The 20,574-nt window shown below is 42.2% G+C and overlaps 2 protein-coding genes across 3 annotated transcripts in view; both read left to right on the top strand.

Moving 5' to 3' along the window:
- The window catches only part of PLCB2 (phospholipase C beta 2), a 73,806-nt gene extending 68,711 nt beyond the window's left edge, over positions 1-5,095 (top strand). For both annotated transcript variants that reach the window (XM_087951719.1, XM_087951720.1), the window contains exons 30-32: positions 484-541; positions 2,404-2,490; positions 3,155-5,095. In XM_087951719.1, the coding sequence (XP_087807845.1) occupies positions 484-541; positions 2,404-2,490; positions 3,155-3,409 (400 nt within the window). In that variant the 3' untranslated portion in view covers positions 3,410-5,095. The remainder of the gene's footprint in view (positions 1-483; positions 542-2,403; positions 2,491-3,154) is intronic.
- A 7,565-nt stretch (positions 5,096-12,660) lies between these two features.
- ANKRD63 (ankyrin repeat domain 63) lies at positions 12,661-14,257 on the top strand. The gene has a single exon (XM_087962270.1). The coding sequence runs from the start codon at positions 13,442-13,444 to the stop codon at positions 14,255-14,257; it is 816 nt and encodes a 271-aa protein (XP_087818396.1). The 5' UTR covers positions 12,661-13,441.
- The last annotated feature ends 6,317 nt before the right edge of the window (positions 14,258-20,574 follow it).

Below are 20,574 nucleotides of genomic sequence, written 5' to 3' on the forward strand. Positions count from 1 at the left end.
AGCAATCTTGATAACTCATGACGAAGTTTGAACATTTGATGAGATGAAGGAGAAGAAATGGGAAGGAATGAAATCCCGAAGCTTCTTACAGTAACAATACCTGGCAGGTTCAAAGTATCTTCTTTCTTTCCCTTGGTTTCTTAATATGCTGCTTCTTCACTTCAGTCGATCTGTTAATAACCAGTATTTTAGTCTTTTATTGTGACCACATGTCCTGAACAAATAATAATCAGCCCATCTTATGGACAAACCTGCCACCTGTAAGTGCTCAAGTGATTAGTATAATTTAGCCAGTCCTAGACTAGAGTTTGTAAGAGGCTTCTCTTTTGCAGACAAAAAATATTACTTTTTCTATATTGAAATTCTTTCTGCTTTTAAGTGGTTACGTATGGTATGAAAACATTTTATCTAGAGGGTGCCTTAACAACAATCGAAGCTGTAAATGTTAACTAATACATAAGGCTTATTTTGTTTTTCCTAAAGGTTAAAAAGAGAAATCAATAATTCACATATTCAGGAAGTTGTAAAAGCAGTCAAGCAGGTAAGTAGCCTTCTGGATTCTTTCTGTTGCATCTAAAAGAACAATTATTAGGTCTGCCCTACTGATTTGGGCAAATGCTGTGCCCAGTGATTTACAGATGGTTCCTCCTTTCTAATTTTAATCCAGATGTAGGGTCCCAATCCAAAAGGGCTCTCACAGCTTTACACAGACCCCTATAAGAAGGAAAGAGCTTGGGCTCTGACCCCCATTTAGTAGATCATGTGTACTTCTCTTTTCTCTTTTGGAATATTTCCAAAGCTATATTCCCACTGCAGTATTTTATATGGTGTCTGGAGTAGCTTCAAGTCATACATTACAGTGGGGCCTTGATAACCATTTCATCTTTTTTTTTCCTGTGATTTCTGTGGGTGTTAAAACATACTGAAGTTTTCACCTTTTAGACAATTATCCATCTGGGGTCCAGGATGATGTACAATGGGGACAAGTGTAATTATTCATTATAAGCAGAATAAACTAACTGGAAGATTAAAGTCATAACATGAAACAAAAAAAGAATAAATAAATTCATTTATTTTAATTAATGAATTAAATTTAATTTATTGTAACTTAATGTAACTAAATATTAAGGCCATTAAGATCATGTAGAAATGTAATAAATAAATACATAGATAAATCAAAATAAACATTTATAGGGCAGAATTTTACTTCATTGCTGTTATTTTCACAACTTAATCTAATTCATAGTTATTATGAGTGAATAATTCAATAGGAGTAAGTATATGAGGAAAATCATTGCGATTTTCAAATTGGAACAGAAGCAGTTGACCGTTGACCCTCCCCTTGGCTTAGACAAGCAATGATAGAACATTTCTCACCGCCTTAAGACATTTCAAATGATCACCTGTGCATGAGACAAACTGATGTCAGGTTAGCTGTCTAGGGTAGCTACTCATTACTTACTATGCAGAGAAAAATAAAATTGGGATCAAAATGTCATGAACCTAAGAAAAAAGTCATTGAATCATACTTCTTATCACATATGACTGAGTCTAAATCTCAGTAGTTGTTGGTTTCAACAATGATGTATAGCAAAGCATTCTAGTACAGATAGTACTTGAATGTTCCCCCTTCCCCCCACCCTCCCCCCCCAAAAGGGGGCCCCTTTTTTTTGTGGAAAAAAAATTACCCCCCCCCCCCACCCTTCCTCCCCCCCCCCCCCCCCCCCCCCCCCCCCCCCCCCCCCCCCCCCCCCCCCCCCCCCCCCCCCCCCCCCCCCCCCCCCCCCCCCCCCCCCCTTCCCTTTTTTACCAATTCATTTAGTAAAGCATTCGAAGTTACAACAGCACTGAAAAAAGTGACTTATGACCATTTTTCACACTTATGACTGTTGCAGCATCCCTAAGATCATTGAAGGATTTACATTTGGATGCTTGACAAATAGTTCATAGTTATGATGGCTACATTGTCCCCAAGGTCATGTGATCACCTTTTGCGACCTTCTGACAAGCAAAGTCAATGGGGAAGCCAGATTCACTTAACAACTGTGTTACTAATTTAACATCTGAAGTGATTCACTTAACAAATTTGGCAATAAGTCGTAAAAATGGGGGCAAAACTCACTTAACAAATTTCTCACCTAGCAACATAAATTTTGGGCTCAATTGTGGTCGTAAGTCAAGGGTTGCTTGTAATATTTAATAGCAAAACAGTTGTCATATATCTGATATTTATAAAAATAATACTGGAATATGGGGCTTTGGGAGGACTGGGAGCTAAAATACCCTGAAGACTTCATCACTGGTATTGTTGTACCTACAGAATGATACTGCATTGAGATGTTGCATTTATATAATTGCATGGAAGGTTATTCCTTCTAACATAAATGTTTCTCTTGCTTCAAGATGAATGCGAAACAGTCAAGGCACCAACAAGTCTTGGAAGCAAAGCAGTCAACCTGCCTAGGAAAAATCAAGGAAAAAGAAAGCCAGGTATCACGTGACTAATTGACAGCAAACGTCCTTTCACGATTACTAGTATAGCAGGAGGTCTAGAATAAGTCCAAAGGCCTCACAAATTATTTCCCTTCAGAAGTACTGGAATTGCAACTGCCAACACACCTCAATCAGCATGGTCAAAGCTGACACACGTGGAAGATTGGGGATGGCTGAGGCAGCCTATTCCCTTCCCTCAGTCCTCTATTTATTAAGCAGCATTTATGCCATACAGATTGCATTCACCTCCTTGAACATTCATTCATGAAATCCTATTGGTTCTGAGCCTTTTACAAGATAGCAAGAATAAACAAACTGCTTAGGCTTATTTGAATAGGGTTTTTTTTTTTCTTTTCTTTTATCAGAATGCAGTTTTCTTTGGGACTTCTATACAGTGCATGAGGAAAAGAGGTTGAACCTTTCATTCCCTCCATGTTTGCAAGGTAGAGTTCCCTGTAGGCCCCAGTGGGAATGATCTTCTCCTCACACCTATAATTACAGCAAAGGAATGGAAAAAGTAATTTACCACAGGGATCTTGTCCTCGGAGAGGAGTATTTTTTTTTTTTTTAAGTTGACATTGCTAAAAGATACATAACTGAATTTGTAAACATGCAACAATCAGGTTTCTCCACTGTGAACCTTTCTTGTCTCTTTCTGCAGCTCCAGCAGGAAGCATTCACAGAGTATGAAAACAAGATGAAAACTATCAGTGCAGAAGTGCAAGATTCAGTGAAGAACTGCATGAAAGTCTGTTACCCTTTGGAAGCTGACACGGCAAAGAGAGAGGCCCCTGGAGCTGCCGGTGAGGGAGATCAAAGGCCATGTGGGAACCTGGTGACTCCTGAGACTCTAAGATATGCCACTGAGGTGGTGAAGGAGGAAGTTATCATGGATGAAGAATCCAGCAGATTGTAAGACTCAGTGGAAGTCTTATTTTAAAGTTCCTATATTTTAAAAGTAAATCTCATTTTGTTTCAGAGTTCCATAGAATATTCCATAGTGGAATATCTGTTACTGTTAGCCAACTTTTTTTTGAATAGTAGGATATTTTGATCTGGCAGACTGACATCAGAGGTTTTCACTCTGTTTACATTTACCACTAAAGTCAACAGATATTGCCTACTATTATCACAACATAGAATGAGCCTTATTGGGTGGATTTGAACAACAGCCAGCTAGTTAAGTTTCTCAACTCTCCATCTGGACAGGCATGAAGGTAACAGCCCCGTTATCTCAAAAACCAATCTTGCTCAGAAGCAGTTTCAAGTCCAAGCCAGAAACAATTGGCTCAGTTGTTATATTGGAAATGTTGAAAGGGGGAAGGGAGATCAAAAGGACAAAGCATAAATTCTGGAGTGGAAGACACCACATATAGAGATGCCCACGTGGATGTTTTGGCAGTCCCTTCAGAAGATTTTTCCACAGTACTGTGGAGTGCTGATAATACCCAGCTTATTCTATTTACCAAATTCTCTCCATCAGGGGTGTCAAACTCGTGGCCTGCGGGCCAGATCTGTCATGTGCTGACCCCGCTCCCACCCAGTTTAGCGAAGGGGGAAAACATCCTGATACATCACGTGATGACACCATGATGACGTGAGTTTGACACCCCTGCTCTACAGGATAAAGAGGGATCACTTCCAAAGTCTCATACATATTAGCTGATTGCAGAAAACAGTTATGTAGTCTTTACGGCATTCAATAGACAACTTTGAAGCATCTCAAGAGTCCTAGCACAATGGAGGTCAACTACAATGCAGAAGGAATGTGTGGTGTTTCCATTTATCTAAATTAAGCCTGATTGAAAAACAAGATTTCTTCCCTGATTCGAGAGGACTCTTTTCTAGGTTTGGCTGTTTTCTTAATCCACTTTTGTTGTGGGACATCAGCTGACTCAACATCTTAAAGGGGACAGACAATCAGCAGAAATACTTCTCTTTATCTGAACAGACACAGCCAATTAACCCAAGTTGCTCTTCTTTAGCCCAGATGTATAGGAATCGCCTCACAGATATCCTTTATCATAAAGTCTTCGTGACAAAATGGAGCAGCTGAACACTGCTTGCCATCCAATCATGTAATCGCTTAGATACATATTCTCTCTGGCCCTCTTTTAAACCATTTGGGAGAGATGGATTTTACCTTTTCACAGAGCAGTGCTCATGAGGGACAGTCAGGAACTTACAGGCTGAGCTGGTTGCAGGAAAAGAAGTGGCTGACTAACCAGGTTAGACTCAGCAGCAATTTTTAGCTGCTGCAAGTTTGCCTATCCCTGAATAGACCCAAGACCATTGATATGTTCCAGGATGAGCCAGGGAAGACTGCTTCTGCTAGAGTGGTCTGATGGATCACTATAGATACTGTGACAAGATATTCATCACTAGGATGTCTTGGGTTTTTTACTGGCTGCTCTTTAATTGCATGTCCAGTTTTGAGGTGGGTGAGGGGAAAAAAATCAAACACTGAGATTTGTTAGTCAGCTTTTAGTTCTATCTTGCTTCTTTCAAGCTATGTAAGCAGGCCAGTCAGTTGTCTTTTTCTAATGCAGTTTTGTGGGCAGCAAAAGAGCTATCTCAGTATTGCTGTCCCAACTGTGAATTTTTAAAAAAACACAAAACAGTCAAATCTACCAATAGAAATATATTTTATAAACCTGACCACTCTCAAGTCTACAAAGGAATAATTTGCAATGTGTGCACCAATTTGTCATCTTTCACAAAACCAGAAGTTTCTGTGGAACTGCAGCTGAAATTATTGTCTAGTGCAGGGGTGTCCAACCTTGGCAACTTTAAGAATTCTGGGAGTTGAAGTCCACAAGTCTTAAAGTTGCCAAGGTTGGACACCCCTGGTCTAGTGGGTCTTGCTTTTCAAAAAGAAATATGACTATTTTCAGGCCATGGAAAGTAACCTTAATTTTTTGGTGTGTGTGTGTGTGTGTGTATGCACACAAGTGTCCAGCAAATGTGAAACAACTGTGCAGTTTTTCAAACAATAATACGAGATGGTTTTCAGTTTAGAAATGATTTCTTGATTAAAATAATATATGCAAATTCATTCAAGATAAATTAGGGCAGCCATCAATCTAACTTAGGAACCATTAGTGCCACTAGATCCAAAAGGAAAGGAAATGATGAATTTGGAGCAATTCAAACATCTGCAGAGAAAGGCTGCACCCTTGCTTTAAAAAGGGGGAGGGGAAACCCATCTCTGCAGTGGTTGTCATGGCTGCTTTTAAGACACTTTCTGACTTTTACAAATCTCAGGTGAACTTTCTGAGGATTCAAGGTGTTAGAAAGCCAGCTTACAACTGCTTTGCTAAGGAATACTCAAATACCAGATATCATCAGTAAGATTTCTTCATTTATAACATTTAAGAAAATACTGTACCATGAGACAGGCCCTTGCTCAGTTTATGCCTATCTACCATCACATATTTATGTGGTATGGCATCAGCCTGTGAATTTTTCCAGGGGAGCTATTTGAAGGGAAGAAGGAAAGAAAATAATGCTAGCTGAACAAATGGATGACAGCCAGTAGCTGCAAAGGGGACACTGAGACAGATTCCTAATTCTAGCAAGTCACTGGCATTTCATCAAGTATGAAACTGTCCCACCACCAACATTCATGCATGTATTTTTTTTGGTGCTTTATTTTTTTTGATTGGAAGAGAGCTCTTAAAAGTAGAGTTTGGAGATTGAAAAGAAGAGAAATCTCTGGCTGATATACTAGTAGAAAGTATAACCAGCAGAGGTGGGATTCTACCATTTTGGCCCTGTTCTCCCAAACCAGTAGCTCCAAAGATCAGCTGAGAGAGAACCAGTTTGCTCCGACGATCTTCTATTCTTCTGTTTCACCCACCTGGGCTCTAGGCTGCCCTTTATTTCCTGCTTTTTCAACCACAACTGCTTTGCGCGGCAAGAGAAGATGATTTTGGGTGTCAGGAGAAGATGAGATACTTGCAGGAGAAGATGGTTTTCAAATGTTGTGCATGCGCACATAATGCATGCGCAAAGCACGTGCTCACCGAACCGGTTACTACACCGGTTGAATCCCACCCCTGATAACCAGCCTCATAATAGGCCATATTTCTAATAAGCTGATCTCTTCTCTGACAACAAAAAGCTCAAATTTTGAAGGGCTAAAATGAATTGATAGCAATAGAAATGTTTCTAGACTGGCCATTTCTTCTAAAATATTGTTTCTATCCAGGGGTGGGATTCAAATTTTTAACAACCAGTTCTGTGGGCGTGGCTTAGGTGGTGGGCGTGGCTTGGGTGGTGGGCGTGGCTTGGTGGTCCTGTGACTGGGTGGACATGGCTTGGTGGTCATGTTATTGGCTGGGCGTGGCCAACTCAATATCACTCACATCGAGGCACGCAGCTCCTCACCTGGCCTCTTATGACTGTGGGGAATGCTGCAACAGTCAGTGTGAAAAATGATCATAAGTCACTTTTTTCAGTGCCATTGTAACTTTGAATGGTCACTCCATACAAGCAAAGTACCAGCAAAGGAGGGGAAAAAAACTCCAGAGATGTTCCTGAGACAGGAAGTCTAGTCCTGCCAAGAATGTAATAAGGGTTAACGAAGAGGCAGTTTCTGTAAGCAACACCAGAATGTTTCCTTCCTGCCTTTCTTACAGGATTAGGCCAGTAATTTCTTCTAACAACCGGTTCTTCGAACTGCTTAGAATGTTAACAACCAGTTCTAGAGAATAGGTACAAACTGGTAGAATCCCACCCCTGTTTATATCTAGAAATATAAGGGATTAGAACTGGAAGATTCAAAGAAAGGAACAGTTTCCATACAATGTGCTTGAGAAAGGAAGAACCCACTCATTTAGAAATTATTCCGTATCCTCTTGAGACTCAGAAATGATTGCTAAGCTGCTTGGAAATCCTGTAATGTTGTAGCAATGTATTCAGTTTGTCAACAAAATATGCCCTTTTTACAAATCCCTCCCCCCACAGAATCAAAATATTAAAAAATATTGAAATATTGCATCAAAGTGTTTTTTGTGTGTGTGTGTGTGTGTGTGCATGTATGCACAACTGCTCCAGTTACCCCCTAATTGCATTGCATTATAAATCTCATATTTCCCAGAAGCAATAATCAACAGTGCCAAATGAGGGAAAGCTGAACTTGATTAGCCAATCACTGTAAGATTGGAATGATTTACATTTTTCAGGGAGGGAGTATGTATTACGATATGAGAGCCAAGTACCACACAATGGGGTGAGCCCCAGTAACAAGAACTTGTTCACCTTGCAGATCAACAGCATGTAAATGCGATTAGCAATAGCACTTAGACTCATATACCGCTTCACAGTGCCTTAGCTCTCTCTAAGCACTTCACAGTGCCTTAGCTCTCTCTAAGCAGTTTACAGAGTCAACATATTGCCCCCAACAATCTGGGTCCTCATTTTACCCATCTCAGAAGGATGTCAACCTACAGCCGGTGAGAATCAAACTGCTGGCAGTTGGCAGTCAGCAGAATTAGCCTGCAATACTGCATTCTAACCACTCTGCCACCACACTCTTGTAGATAAATAGATAGCACTTTGGTCGAAAGGTAACAGTGTTCTGTGTGCCTTGGCATATGACCATGGAAATGTCTTCAGACAATGCTGGCTCCCTCGGCTAAGAAACGGTGATGAATAATGGCCACTGCAGTTGGAAACTTTTGGAAAGGCAAAACCTTTACCTTTATCTTTTATTAAATTATATATGAATATGTGTGTGTGTGTATACATACATACATACATACATTCCTCAACTTATGACCACAATGGAGCCCAACAATTCTGTTGCTAAATGAGACAGTTATTAAGTGAATTTTGTCCCACTTTACAACTTTCTTGCCACAGTTCTTAAATGAATCACTTAAGTTATAAAGTTAGTAACAAGGTTCTTAAGTGAATCTGGCTTCCCCATTGACTTTGCTTGTCAGAAAGTTACAAAAAGTGATCACATGACCCCAGGACACTGCAAGTGTCATAAATATGAGTCAGTTGCCAAGCGTCTGAATTTTGATCACACAACCATAGGGACGCTTTAAGTGTGAAAAATGGTCAGAACTCTCTTTTCAGTGCCGTTGCAACTATGAACAGTCACTAAATGAACTACTGTTAGTTGAGGACTATCTGTGTGTGTGTGTGTGTTGTTATGGAATACATTTTTATTTGAAGCAGGTTTTTTTTAGTGCTATATTAATCACTGCCTCTTTTCGTCTGCCTATTAAATACCTGGACAGGAATTTATATTAGGTTACAAGCCTCCTGACGAAAGAAAAGCATTCCCTGTTTTATGTGTTACTGGCAAACTTCCTTTTCTTTCTATGTAATTCCTATCATTCATAATTTCAAATCCTATACAGAAGCAGCAGGTAACTAGGGTTCTTCAAATACTGCTGGATTAAGAGGTTTGAACAGCGAGCCAAATGGTGGAGAATGCCAAGGCTATCGTTCAGCAACATGTTCCCCATCCCTTCAGTAATAGGTAGAAGGGGAAAAAAAAACTATTGCTTTCATGAGTCATAATTAGTACTCCGCTGGGTTTTAAATGCTTTGAAGCGAGATAGGGACTTATTTAATCTTTTTTCTTCTGGGGATTGCCAGATCATGTGGAAAATCAAGAACAAGAGACTAACTTCATCCCAGGAGGATAACAATAACAACAACTGGAATAATCATCACAACATAGCAAATGGTGGGTGGGAGGGGGGTACCACTCTCTTGTTGAATTAATCAACTGTATTATAATGTATTACAAAGACTGGTTAAAATCAAAATTGTTGCATAGTCTTCAACAGTCAGTGAAGAAAGCAAACGGAAGGCTATAGTCAGTATGAAAGACTTCCGAAGGATGGGTAATTAAATTGTTGATGTGAATTGCAAAGACGCAGCTGGTGTCGGTCTGTTATTTTATCACCATCCTTAGGCATTTCGTCAGACTTATTGCAATATTCATGATGAAGAAATAACCATGCAAATAATCAGAGGATACACTATAAGGGCTACTGTTACCAATTTATATTTAGAACCATCTGAATGCTATCTGAAGTTATGAAGCTATCATTTAATGGTGCCCTATAAAATATGAATAATTCTTATTGTGAATAATTGGAGGTCTGTAAAAGAGCATAGCCGTTCATCCACAAAACATTCAGAAGATCCTTTACTTTCACCATCCTTTCTCTACAGTGATTAGTAAAGTCTGCCTTGAGTCTTGAGATTCCCATGCAGTTAGCTCTAGATGACTCATGGATAAAATCAGGCAACAATTGTTGGCAACAATAAAGAAGTAGTTTGCCACTGTCTTCTTCTGGGATATATTTCAATGTCTTAGTCTGTTCTACAGACTTGCAATTAATTCTGTGCTTGTTCTCTCAGCTAACTATTAATTAGGACTAATCCTGTTTAGTCTTCTCATGTAGACAGGGTCAGCCAAGTACTAATCACATTCAATAGTTTTTCAATTTTTCTAAAAAGATGGTGTGATGATACTTATTACAGTAATTACAACCAAAGCTAAAAGAACAGTATCCATCACAAATTAATTAAGATATAAAGAATTGTTGAATTAGACCCAGAATAAGTTGTGGGAGAATGTGACATTCAGTTCCCTATGAGCTTCTGGTTAACAAGCTACATGGATACAAGTTAGAAGTACAGTATAACAATTAAGCTTCAAGTGGCTTTGTGGACAAACTATGCCAAGAACAGGCTGTATAGAAACTTGATTGATTGATTGAATGAATGAATCTTCAAACAGTCCTCCCCTCAACTTGTTATCAAATTGGAGGGAATTATCAAGCAAGGTGTCACAAGGCTTTGTATTTTTCATCATTTTTATTAAAGATTCAGATGATGAGATGAAAGAAAGTCTTCTAAAATTTGGAGAAGACTCACAATTGAGAAGGAAACCTAATACTTTAGAAGACAGAAATGACATTCAAAGTTGTACTGCTAAGTCAATAAAGTGATCTGAAAATAGCAAATAAATTTTTGCAGAGGCAAATGAAAAAAAAATTGTTTCAGAAAATACACAAGTACAGGATGACACCACGCTTAAAATGTAGCCAATAGTACATGAAAAATGCCTTACAATTCTAGTTATCACAGAATATGCATTAGCAGTGAAATATAGCTTCAAAAAGACAAATGCAGTTTTAACTGCCTCAATAGAATTATATTTTCTACATCTTGGAAAATAATCGCTCTATTCTATCCTTCACCAAGTATATTCCATGTAAATATTATCCTAGGATGCTGTAATCACCGTACGTACATGCTGGTTGCTGAGGACTTGAATTTTGATCACATAACTGTGGGGATGCTGCAAAGTCATAAGTGTGAGGACTAGTTGTAAGTCACTTTTTTCATTACTGTTGTATCTCCAACAGTTGTATCTCTAAATGAATGGCTATAGATCAAGGATTACCTATACCAGCAAACAATCAAAAACAACTAAGTTAAGGAAAAAGTAGTGCCATGGTCAAAAGTTTTACTAATTATGTTATTATATAATTATTATACTTAATATATTTTAATAATTCTTGGTGCTGATTCTACTAAAAATCAAAGGTAAGATGCCGGAAAACTGTGGAATTCGATAAGGAGCTGCCTCATTTGTGCTCAAGATTAGGCCAACCTGTCCCATTTCGGAGCCCTCTAGAAGAAGTTCAGGGCTAGTGTGTTGTCTTTATACGTATGACCATTACTAACTGCTAGAAGACTTTCAGCACATCCTGGTATATCTTGAAAAGTTTGTGATTGATATGGATTTCTCACTTTCTATACTGGGGACTCCAACCTTGGCAACTTTAAGACTTGTGGACCTCAACTCCCCAAAATTCCCCAACCAGCCATGCCAGCTGGGGAATTCTGGGAGTTGTCTGGTCTATTTGTCTACCAAGTTTGGAGAGCCCTGTTCTACCGTATACTGTCCTGTATCTGGTTTCAGTATCTGTACAGAACTAAGCACAAACTGATGAGAAACATACAAGGTCCTGTCTACATAGACATTGACACTGGAAATCCTGACAGAGCAAAATGAAATTTAATGCACCCACCAGGATGATCTCAAACCATGAAAAAGCTGTTTGTTGCATTTACTGGCCCTGCTACCATCTGTCCTTGTGAAAAGCAGAAATCAAAAATGAAGAGTCTGGTTTCTGGGTCCCGAGGACTATACATGAGTACTGCATGTATATACAACTTATCCTCCAACACAACCATGCAACAAAAAGGCTGAATGCATAAATGCAAATCCATCAAGTGACAACCAGTGTCTGCATCAAATATCCCAGATAGCTTTTCCACATGACATTAAAAAAGCTTCCTCCATGGTATTGCTCTCCAGATAAGGTGGATTTCAGTGCCCAGAACTCCAAAGTAGCAAGACCATTGATGAGAGAGAATTAAAGGGGGGGAGGGGAACACTTCTGGTAGATCCCAGGTCCCAAGTAATTAAATACAGTAGGATTACCAGACCTGAGCTGCAAAAATCCAAACAACCATTAGAAGGAAGCAAAGAGAAAAACATCTGCTACCATGCAGTGATCCTGCCAATTTTTTCCACCCAGATTTGGTAGCCCTATAGATACAGCTGCCTTCTACTCACTGAGTCATGTTGCCTACTACCTAGGACAGTGATGGCTAACCTATGACACGCTGTGTCACTCGTGATACCCCGAGGCACTTTGACTGACACGCCTGTTGGTGTGGGGAAAACCTGCACATTTAGAGGCTGCCTGTGCTCTGCTCCAATCCCTGCTCCTGCTTGTTGCGTGGAGGCATGGTGTCACCGCTGCCGCAAGATCTTTGCAGCAGAGAACCAGTTTTAATCGCCATAAACTGAGGTTTGTCAGTTTCATTACCTCAGGAATGCTACAGGAGGAAAGGAGATCCATGAGGTTCACAGCCCTGTAAGGTGGCCTTCCGATCCCCACATCCTGCACCTGCAGCCCTGAGACCAGGGAGACGAGTTTCAGAGCCCTGTGTGATCACCCCAGCCCAGTCCGTCATAAACCAAATTATTGATATTTCTTGAAGTGACACACGACCCGAGGAAGGCTACACTTTTTCCCGATTTTCAACACACCAAGCTGAAAAGGTTAGCCATCACTGACCTAGGACTAGGTAGTCCTCGACTTACGACCACAATTGAGCTCAAAATTTGTCGCTAAGCGAGACATTTGTTAAATGAGTTTTGCCCCACTTTACCATCTTTCCTGCCACAACTGTTAAGTGAATCATTGCAGTCGTTTAGTTAGTTACACGGTAGCTAAGAGAATTTGGTTTACCCATTGATTTTGCTTATCAGGTCGCAAAAGGTGATCACATGATTCTGGGACACTGTAACCGTCATACGTGTGAGTCAGTTGCCAAGTGTCTGAATTTTAATCAAATTACCATGGGGATGCTTCAATGGTCATAAGTGTGAAAAATGGTCATAACATAAGTCACTTATTTCAGTGATATTGTCACTTTGAACGGTCACTAAATGAACTGTTGTAAGTCGAGGACTACCTGTACTGTATACCTGAGCTTTGAAAAAGTCAGAGGAAACTATCCCACCATTCAAGAATGTCTATTTCTTCTTACTTAAGGCGGTCTCCCAATTACGCAGAGATCGCCCGGGGCTCCGTTGCCAAAGAGGCTGGGGAATCAGTCCTTTGGACTTGCGTTAAGCTTCCCGCCCAACCTAACGGGCGAAAGCAGGTGGGCGGGGGGGAGCTCCTGCCGTCCGTGACTATCTCGGGGTTAGGACGACATCCCTCCACAGCCCGCCAACCCGAGCGCTTAAAACAGATCTGTCTCTCTCGAAGCGGAAAGGCGGCGATCGCCATGGAGACTTGAGGGGAGGCTATAAAGCCGATCTGGAGAGCCGCCGCCTCGAGTCACCAGCAGGCACACGAACCGGGGGGATCTGGAGCAGCGGGAGGCCATGCTGAAACCGCGGGACCTGGGCCCCGGGGCGTCCACGCAGACTTTCCTGGAGGCCATGAGGGCTGGCCGGATGCATCTGGCGCGCTTTGTCCTGGATGCCGTCGATGGGGCGATTGTGGATTGCCGATCCGACCGCGGCCGTTCGCCTCTCATGTACGCCGTGCTGCTGAAGGACCCGGCGTGGCGACTGGCCTTTGCGCGACTGCTGCTGGAGCATCACGCCGCCGTCAACCTGGGCGACGACGCCGGGCGCAGCGCCCTCAGTTTGGCCTGCGAGCGCGGCTATTTGGAGGTCATCAAGCTGCTGGTTCAATTCGGCGCCGACCCAGACACGGTGGACGCGCGCGGCTGGAGCCCTCTCATGTACGCCTCCTCGGAAGGGCGAACGGCGGTAGTCGAGTGGCTCCTGCGCGCCTTCCGCCGCTTCGGGCAGCTCCGCCTCGAGCGCGCAGACCGCGCCGGCCACACCGCGCTCCAGCTGGCCGCCAGCGGGGGCCACCACGGGTGCGTGCGGGCCCTGCGCTCGGCCGGCGCTTTGCTCCTCATCTTCCCGGAGTCGCCGTCGTCGCAGGCCGGAGACGATCACGACGGGGCCGCGTCGGCTGCTTCTCCCCCGCTTCGCGCGGCCAGCGAGCGGCAGCTCCCACTAGACGAGCGGAGCGCGCAGGAGGAGGAAGGATTCCAAGGGGAGGAGGAAGAAGAAGAAGAAGAAGCAGATGGCCTAGAAGCGAAAAAGGAGCCTTCGGCGACAAGAGGCCGCCCGCTGCTTCGCAGGTCCACGGCGCCTGACTGTCAGAGTCTTCTCAGCCACTGATCGTGGGCGCGGGCGAGCGGGCGGGCAGCTGGCTGGCTGGCAGTGACCCGCTTTTCCCGAAGAGCCGCGCCTCATCTCAGTCGCCTGCCGGGTCCTCGCTTAATCCCGAAGCCGTTAGGAGTGCATCCGATCCAGCTTTGCTTGACAAATTTCTGGGGTTACCCACTCCGTTAAATCGTGCTGTTTACTTCAGCTCGTTAGTATTTTACATTTCTGCGTCGCTAGCGGGTGGACTGGGAAGTGGTGCACTGGATGTGGCTTCTCGGGAAGGTTTTCTTGAACAAGCAAATTAGAAGTTTATTTTTCTTTGCTTATTAAACGCAGTGGATACGTTCGGTCCCTTTATGTGTGTGTTTTTATGTCTTTTCCTGTCAAAGCTATGCAATAGTTTGTTAATACCCCCTCAAAATAATCTCTCACCTTTTCCTCTGAAATAAAAGGACTCAAAGTGCTTAGCTCGAAATCTGCTCTCATGATGCTCTCAAATCTGCTCTCAAATTTCTGATGAGGAAATTTTTATTTTTCATGTTCGTCAATCACTTTTCAGCCAAAGAACAAGAAAGTCTGAAAGAGCCCTAATATGTGTTCATGGTGGTTTATATGGTGAAGGATTGTGTTTATTTATGTTATGTCCCAATAAGAACCTAAAATCACGTTTCTATAAAGGTAAAGGTTACAGGCTTTAAGATACTAAATACACAGCCTCTAACAAGAAGCAGAAGAGGTATAGAAACAACAAAAACAATATGATAACCTTTGAGAAGGGTATTAAAGTTAAGACTTAATTTTAGAAAATATATGGTCAATTTTATCTTGCAAAGTTATATTGTTAGCAATCATTATACTAATGGAAGTGATATTTTAAATGCACATATAAACCTGCCTTGAAAAGAATGTGAGTTCATGTAGAAGTTATTACTCTCTAAACTAGCCTATTTTATCTGCTGCTTTTCATAGATATTTTTTCTCTCAGTAGTGTTACAAGACCATTTCTGGTGTGGCTGATCTCTCTAAAAGAGCCTTTTTACTTGCTGCTAGAAATCAGAGTTCTTTCAATGTTTATACTATTTTATGTGACATCTTTGGGAATTAAGGGGGATTAAAAGTAATTGTGAGCTAAAAATGAGATTGAGACACTGGAAGTTGGAAGGTGGGATGAGAGCTTTCCATTTCCTCCTGCCACTATTTACCTGACATGAGTTCCCACTGTGGCACTTGGGTGCAGTATGGTGTCCATGTACAGCTTCAGCTCTCTTCTTCACCTAACTACATTGAAGAAAAGGGGAGGAAAGTTGATATGTACAAAGCAAAAAACAGTCAGCATATTTATTATTTCCAAAAAATGCCTCTGGAACCCAAATGAATCTCACACTCTGAGGAAAGGAGAGATGATAGATGATTGGTACCATCAAGTTCATGTTTACTCTCACCTACAACATAGAGGAGACCTTCGGGATGATCTGTCTCCAGCCTGTCTCTACAAGTGTTCCAGTGATGCACCCATTGCATCTTGTCCCTCTATCATGCTGCTCTCTATCTTTTTTTTTCCTTCCACCTTTCCCAGGTTTGTGGATTTCTCAAGAGAACTGGGTCTTTGTATAATGTGTCCAAAATATGGTAATTTCAGCCTGTTTATATTTATTTATATCCCGCCTTAGCCAAGTGAGGATTCTTGGTTTCTTCAATAAAAGTGATAGATGCAGTTTCATTTGAAAGTCTGCCCATCTGTGAAGAAAAGGGACAAAAACAAAGGCAAAAAGAGAATCTTCTGCAAGAAGGGGCAAAAGGGGAAGTACATAACTTTCTGATAAATCTCTGTTTTGTATCTGGATAAATCCTTTCTTTTTCTGTAATAGGGCCAGTCATTGACAACAATATACCTAGCAGCCTACAAGGACTCCTGATGTAGCCACCTTTTAAGCAACCATCCTTTGAATTTAGCTGGAACCTGGAGTTGGAGGATGGCAGTATTTGTATTACTATATGTCTTTTCCCCCTTCCCATGGCTAATGGTAGATTCAGTGAAATGATTTCATTCAGGCCTGTGGTGCTGGAAAAAATGTTAATTGAACCCTCCTAGGGCTGCACTTCAAAACTAAATTGTCTGCTAAGTGGACTCCTTTAATCAAGGAGTCTCTGACCCTAGGTTTCCTGACCCTAGGTTTCCTCTGAGATGTCTTCATTTGCTCTGAAGGATATAGATGCACACATTCTCATGGACTAAAAGTGTCTCCTTTTTTCCAGTTGTAATATTTCCACTTGGGAGATCAAGCTGCACTGATAACAGTTATGTGAGTCTGGAGTTGACCAAACTCCAGTCTCCATCAGCTAGCCGCCAGATAGATAAAGTTTCTCCAAGATGATCTGCCTGGTCTTTTAGGTCCTTGTAGGCTAGCCCTGCATAAGAAATCAGTGTTGAGACTTTGAAATGTATTGTACCATTCTACATCTTTAAAATTCTTGCTATGAAGGTGACATCATGCAGTAATAATGCAATTCCAAATCCCTGCTCTCTGCTTGTTTCGATTATTACAGAACTTCCCTCACTGAAAAGTATTTTTCTATTTTCATTGACATTCTAAGTGAGTTTTCTTTTTCTTTCAGTTCTTGGAACAATGGACTATTTAGCTTTCAAAATTTACTTCAAAATCCATTGAAATCTAGTTCTCCTAATTATGAACTGAATTGAACTGAATACTATTATTTGGCCACTTTATTTGGTGTCTAATCACAGCAATACTTTATTAAGAGCTGCAGTGGTGCATTGGTTATAACGCAGTATTGCAAGCTAACTCTGCCGACTGCCAGCAGTTCGATTCTCATTGGCTCAAAGTTGACTCAGCCTTCCATCCTTTCAAAGTTGGTAAAACGAGGACCCAGATTGTTGGGGGCAATATGCTGACTCTAAGCAGCTTAGAGAGGGCTGTAAAGCACTATGAAGCGGTATATAAATCTAAGTGCTATCGCTATTGCTAGGCACACAAGGAATTTGGTTGGTCCCAGTAGTATGAGATGTCCTAATGGAGACATTGTCTTATAGATGTGTCCCACAGACTATTCTCCCCAATACTTTTTCATCCCAAGGAAAAAGTAGTGCTAATCAATTGGCCTTCTGAAGATGGTATCTAATGTTTTCTTTCTTATGCTGCGGAGGTTCAGTCTTGAGATTGTTGATCCACGGACCATTGGATTCCTCAGCTTTTCCCTCTGAGGATAGAGGATTCAAATCTTGGTAGGCAGGAAATAGGGCCAAACTCTTTCTTCTGCCAGCCTCCATGGCTAATGATGTCTTGAAAACCTTCACTTTGAAATCCCCCTCAAAGAGGACAAATCTGGAGATTTGTCTTAACATGCCTCTAATTAGAGATGGACTTAGCACATGTTTAGATGGATACAATCTTTTATTTTTCTTCAATTCTAAGCAAGAAGGAGGAAAGAGGGGGGCAGGGTTTCAACATAAGCAGGGCAAAGAAAGTAAGGCAAATGTCTACATATTCATTATTGTCCTACCTTGCTGGAGCCATCCCAAAGGCAGTAACATTAAGATATTCCATCCTCAAGCACTCAAAATAAGACCCAAAATCGTAGTGCGAGAGAACAAAGCAAGACTCCCTGGAAGGAAGGCTTAGAGTCTCTGGGATAGGACCATTTACCTTTTCAGGTAACTAATGGAGAAAGTGATCAGCCCACATAAAAGGAAACTGCAGCTGCCTTTAAAGTTGGTGTTTGAAGGCTTTTTGCTGCTCTGGAAAGCAATGAGTCCGGACAATATTACTTTGGACATAGGACTGTTCAGCTGTTTAGATTCTACTTAGTGCTATTTGTCATGACCATCACTTTACTGGGCTGTGCATTGTGCATTTTAATTATGCAGGTGCCCATAGAGAACTTTCTAGGTAACTGGAGCACTTTAATTTAAACAGAGATTGTATTGTTTTCACAGCAGGCTCTAATTAAAAAATGAAGAAACCACAGGAAATTGTAGCAGTAGCGAATACTCCAGAACTTTGTCCTCCTGACTTTTAGAAAATCGTTTGAAGTAGACAATTGAAGTTACCACTTGGAATACAACAGAATGTAAACTCTCCTCACACTCATAAATTTATTTATTAATTTATTGGGGTGGGGGGGGGGGAAATCTTAGGTGCTATAATAGTGGATGGCATATACAACAACCACCACCACCACAACAACCACAACAGAAACTCCTGGCATCCTAAAAACATACATCACCCATCCACATTCAAGTGTACAAAACCCCAGCCTCACTTTTTCCAAATGCTTGCAGGAAAAAAAGCCAGCTCTTCAAGGCCTTCCAGAAGACCAGGAAAAAAAGGGTTGGATCTCAGGGAGAAGGGGGTTCCGCAGAGGAGGGAGAGCTATGGAGAAAACTTCATAAGTCCCACTTCATAAGTCCCACAAGATAAATTGTGGCTTGAACATTCCCGAGGCTAACTTTCTACAGTCTCAGCTGGAGCAGCATTATCAGAACCTGAGTCTGAATCCTGGCCCATGACATACCGGGTGAGTGGGTGCAGGGGTGGTATTCAGCCGGTTCTAACCAGTTCTGGAGAACTGGTAGTGGAAATTTTGAGTAGTTTGGAGAACTGGCAAACACCCCCTCTGACTGGCCCAACCCCTATCTATTCTCTGCCTCCCGAGTCCCAGCTGATGGGCTGGATCTTCTTTTGTTGCCCTGCACAGGAGAACGGAGCTGGAAAGCAGGTTAGTGGGGTGTGGGAGGGAATGGGATTTTGCAGTATCCTTCCCCTGCCACACCCACCAAACCACGCCCACAGAATGGTAGTACATTTTTTTTGAATCCCACCGTGGGTGGGGGTGGGGTAGGTGAAAGATTTTGTTATGGGTGCTGGAGAGGTGTGTGAAGGACAAGTTATATGCTTGCTCAGGGAGAGATAGTAAGTGGGCTACGGAAGCACCAGAGACTAAGCAGAGCCTAGTTGTCTAGATAGTTTAGTTGGACGTGGGTGGCTCTCAGTCCCTTGGGGATGGAAAGCTGAGGGGACGGGAAGCTACATAGGAAGAGTGAGGAGATGCTAAGGAAGAGAATTGCCATGGCAATGCATTGCCATGGCTTGGGAAGGTATGGTGGGAGACAGGTGGGTGCTCTCAGGAAAGGAGACCACAAGGTTTAATGCCGGTACTGCATTTTGGCTCCGGATCCTGGTTGCCAGAGCATTCCTAGCTTTAGTCTCAATCTGATTGTGGATGGAAGTCACCTGGCTGGTATCACTGAGACCTGGTAGGGCAATGAAGTGGGGGGAGGAGGGGAGATTCCCTCTCTTAAATTGGTCTTCCTAGGTTTTGAGTATGGGATCAGCTGTGACTGCAGGACAGAGTGGAAGTTGTTACTGATGAGTACCCGGTGGCCTTCAGAGACCCTGCCCCAGACGTCAGTAGAAGTGAGGTACTATTTGTGAGACTGAGGATTACTGATTACTTACCTTCCTGTACGGTAGTTGTATCCCTAACCATACTCGTGGACTCTGTATCTGAGCTAACTTATGGTTCTGGAGGGTTTTCAGTCTGCTGCTTTTGGGTCTGGGATCAGAGCAGAGTTCATAGTGCCCATGACAACCTCAGACCCGCTTCAACTTATTCATGATCTGCTTCACATTGGAGGCCACATATTGCCATTGGTGTTTGCCTTGGGGCACTTGTTTCATGATCTGGATTGGGAGAGTATTAACACAGGTCCCCTATCATGGATAGAAAACTGGCCCTATAGTGTTTTAGGAGGTGCCCCTCACCACATGGAGACGGGACCTATTACATTGGCCTGCCCCAGGTGCCTGATGGAACCAGTGTGATTTCAGAGAGAACCTGAGGTTTTTTTCTGAAGCTCTTGCGCATAGTTGGCTGATGTCCTTGTCGCTGTTTGGAATAAATAGGCAATAGGGACATTAGCCTGTGGATTTTCTGTTCATATGGAAATCATAGATGCCATAGTGTCTCCTAGACATGCGCTGGCGGAAGACACAGAGTGAAGCTGGCTGAGACAGTTGAACCTGAATTCTGAATTACTTTGTGGCAATAAGGGTGGCAGTGTTCTTACTTCTCCACCCTTATTGTATCTGCAGATAGCCATACAATAGCCTTGTTTCAGTGACCAGGTCCCTTCTGGGTAAGGAGGACCTGGCAAGCTCCTGCAGAGCAATAGTGAGGAATATTCTTAACATCTGCTCAACTTTGTCAGAGTTGGACTCTGGCTGGGCAGATCTTTTGGAAGTGACCGAGTCCTGTTATCTGGGATGAGTTTCCTTATGGGTGCAATTCAAGAAGCTGATTTATTATGC

This window comes from Notechis scutatus, chromosome 1, assembly GCF_049901735.1.
Source record: "Notechis scutatus isolate UNSWTSFEM ecotype Mainland chromosome 1, rNotScu1.2, whole genome shotgun sequence".
Classification (NCBI taxonomy): Eukaryota; Metazoa; Chordata; class Lepidosauria; order Squamata; family Elapidae; genus Notechis; species Notechis scutatus.